Here is a 3,837-nt window from a genome sequence, read left to right as displayed (position 1 = left end):
GAGAATATAAATGTCCTTGTCAAAGAGACTGCGCAGGGAAGTAGAACCAAGCCAATGCCAAAACCAGGAAGCAACTATTTATATATGAAGCTAAATAAATAGTCAACTCATCAGATGAAAGGGACTGTTATAGACAGCATTGCAAGCAGAAGAAATATATATATACATTGAGAGTGATGAAGGTGAATTATTACTTTTCACTAAGTTGTTACCATGTGGTTCATCTTTCTCCCTCTTATTATGTCTCTGCAACTTTCATCTTTAGCAGTACAAATCCTGCACCAAGGTTCATCCCTCTCAGTGGAGGACCCCAATGATGTTATGCTCTCACCAAATGCAATCTTCTGTGGCGGTTTCTATGCCGTTGGCCAAAACGCATATTCCTTCGCAGTTTGGTTCTCCCAACCCAACTGCCAAACCCGGAATGCAACCGTCGTATGGATGGCGAACCGTGACTACCCCGTAAACGGCAAGGGCTCGAAGCTTTCCCTTCTTAACAACGGCAACCTTGCCTTAAAGGACGCTGACGAATCCCACGTTTGGTCCACAAACACCGTTTCACTGTCGTCTGTGCAACTGTTTCTCGACGACACTGGCAACCTCGTTCTGCGTGAAACCAAGGCTGGCGGTGTCGTCATCTGGCAGAGCTTTGATTTCCCTACGGACACGCTTTTGCCTCAACAAGTGTTCACGAGAAATGCCAAACTGGTCTCTTCTACGAGCGAGACCAACAAGTCCTCCGGTTTCTACACCTTCTTCTTCGACAACGACAACATTCTTCGTCTTCTTTACGATGGTCCTGAAGTTTCCGGCCTTTACTGGCCAGATCCATGGTTGGCCACTTGGGACGCTGGACGTTCCACTTTCAACAACAGTCGAGTTGCGGTTATGGACACACTCGGCAATTTTAGTTCTTCAGATGATTTATCTTTTGTGACATCTGATTTTGGCACTGTGATCCAAAGAAGATTAGTGCTTGATCATGATGGAAACATTCGTGTTTATAGTCGCAGACACGGTGGAGAAAAATGGTCTACTACGTGGCAAGCCAAAGCAAGACCGTGTTCTATTCATGGTATTTGTGGCCCTAACAGTTTGTGCTCTTATCATCAAAATTCTAGTGTGAAGTGCTCTTGCCTTCCCGGGTATCAGTGGAGGAATGATCACGATTGGTCTTATGGATGTGAACCGAAATTCTCTACGCTTTGCAACAAAGACGAGTCTCGGTTTTTGTATATAAGCAACGTGGAGTTATATGGCTATGAGTCTGGGATTATGACAAATTACACTCTCCGTCAGTGTCAGGATTTATGCCTTCAATTATGCAACTGTAAAGGTATTCAGTATACATATGTCTCTGGCAGTGGCACTTATACTTGTTACCCGAAGTTGCAGTTGCGGAATGCGTATCGGACACCGTATTTCAACGCTGATTTGTACTTGAAACTGCCAGCAAATAGTTCATATTCTTTTGAAGGATCCACAGATGACCACAGTCTTGATTGTTCTTCGAGTTCGAGGACGATGCAGCTTGAGAGAGCTTATGTCATGAGTCATGAAAACAGATACGTTAAGTTCTTGCTTTGGTTTGTAGGAGGAGTGGGGGCTTTTGAAGTTTTGTGCATATTTGTTATTTGTTTTTTTGTGGTGAGAACAAGGGAGCGAAAATACTCTGGTGTGGATAGAGGAGTCTATCATTTGGCAATGACTGGTTTCAGAAAGTTCAGTTATTCTGAACTGAAACAAGCCACCAAAGGGTTTCGCGAGGAGATAGGAAGGGGTGCAGGAGGGGTTGTATTCAAAGGTGTGTTGTTGGATCAAAGAGTTGCGGCTGTGAAGAGACTCAAGGATGCTAACGAAGGAGAAGAAGATTTCCTCGCAGAAGTAAGCAGCATTGGAAGGCTTAACCATATGAATTTGATCGAGATGTGGGGGTATTGCGCTGAGGGAAAACATAGACTATTGGTGTATGAGTACATGGAAAATGGGTCTCTAGCACAAAATATGGAGTCCGATGAATTGGACTGGACCAAAAGGTTTGACATTGCGCTAGGTACAGCAAGAGGGTTGGCTTATGTTCACGGGGAATGTTTGGAGTGGATCCTACACTGTGATGTAAAGCCCCAAAACATTCTTCTTGATTCTAACTATCATCCAAAGGTAGCGGATTTTGGGCTGTCCAAGCTCCGAAACAGAAATGATACTAGTACATACTCCAGTTTTTCACGGATACGAGGAACAAGAGGGTACATGGCTCCTGAGTGGGTTTTAAACCAACGAATCACGTCCAAAGTTGATGTTTATAGCTATGGAATTGTTGTTTTGGAAATGGTAACTGGAAAGAGTGCAACAAAGGACGTTGTTGACAGGGATAATGGAGTGGAGAAACAGCATCTCAGCATGGTGGGGTGGCTTAAAGATAAAAAGAAAAGTGAATGTGGTTGGGTTAGTGAAGTCTTGAAACCCAATGTAAAAGGAGTTTATGAGGAAGAGAAGATGGAAGCTTTGGTGAGAGTGGCTCTGCAATGCGTTGAGGAAGAAAAGGAGAAGAGACCCACAATGAGTCAAGTATTAGAAACGCTTCAGAAATGTAGCCGCCAATATGATTATCTACGATCATCACAAATCAGTGTCGTCTCATAATTCATCGTATCCATGCTCAGATTACACAGAACCTAAGTCATTTTAATAAGTGAAGGAGATTGTTTGTGTACAGGAAAATAATGTTTAAGAGTTTGATGTGATTGTATAAATTGTGTTAGATGGTTAAGATACATGTCTTCACTTCTGTTTATTTTGAAACTGGTGTTGTGTTTCCATGTGTATCCATCTTCTTTTTAATGATGAATAAAAACATATAATTAAAAAATTAACTATCATAATAATTATTTAAGTAAAAAAATTGTTATTAAGTTTATATTGAAGTTATAAAAAATTATATTAAACAAATAATTACAAAAAATAAGTTTTTTTTACTATTTTTATAATATTAAAATTACACAATAGAAACACTTGTAATTTTTTATGATGGGTTAATTTCTTACTAGTGATTAAATCAATAAAGTTTGTTATGTTGATAAGGATACAAAAGAGTAAAATGTCTACGTATAAGGTTAAGAAAAACAAAATAGACTAAATAATTTTTATATGATAATTAAGATAAGAAAATAGCGAAAAGAAACAATTATAAAAATTTCAATAAATTTCACGAGAATGGTTCCACTACAAGAAAATCATGAAATAGAAACTAATTTTTAGAGACTAAAATAATTAGTTACAATAAAAACTAAAATAAAGAGCATTTTAGAAACTAAAAAAAAAAATTAGTTTCTATTATTGTTTATTATTCTAATTTAAAAACCAAATTTCTTTTTAGTTTCTAAAATATCTCTAATTTAGTTACTATTGCAATGAATTATTTTGATTTCTACAAATTAGTTTATATTTCATGATTTTATTGTAGTATTCATTCACACAAGAATAATAATTTTAAGTCCTAAATACCAAATGTAAATTTATCAGCTGAGTTCCCTTATCAATAAAGTTACAATATTTATTTATGACATACACCTTAAAATAGTCAAACTCTTATAATAATTTTTCTTTCAAAATATTTTAATTTTGTGTTTGAATAAGAAATTTAAATATATTAAATTTGAGTTATTTTTATTTCAAATTACTTAATTTTCAAATATTTTATTTGGATAACATATAATTTGAATTTATTGAATTTTAATTTTCTTATTTAGATGGAATGCTTCAATTGTCATCAAATATTAAACTTATAACTAAATAAAGTCACTTTAATTAAAAAATAATTCATATAAACATGGATAA

At 36.3% G+C, this 3,837-nt stretch overlaps 1 protein-coding gene across 1 annotated transcript; it reads left to right on the top strand.

Moving 5' to 3' along the window:
• The first annotated feature begins 213 nt into the window (after window positions 1–213).
• LOC137821500 (putative receptor protein kinase ZmPK1) lies at window positions 214–2,732 on the top strand. Its single transcript, XM_068626119.2, has one exon. It carries the CDS (start codon window positions 214–216, stop codon window positions 2,641–2,643), a length of 2,430 nt encoding a protein of 809 aa, XP_068482220.2. The 3' UTR covers window positions 2,644–2,732.
• The last annotated feature ends 1,105 nt before the right edge of the window (window positions 2,733–3,837 follow it).

The sequence above is a fragment of the Phaseolus vulgaris genome, chromosome 9 (assembly GCF_051622355.1).
Source record: "Phaseolus vulgaris cultivar YP4 chromosome 9, ASM5162235v1, whole genome shotgun sequence".
NCBI lineage: Eukaryota > Viridiplantae > Streptophyta > Magnoliopsida > Fabales > Fabaceae > Phaseolus > Phaseolus vulgaris.
The sequence above is the reverse complement of the archived record's forward strand: the minus strand, read 5'-3'. Positions and strand labels throughout refer to the sequence as shown.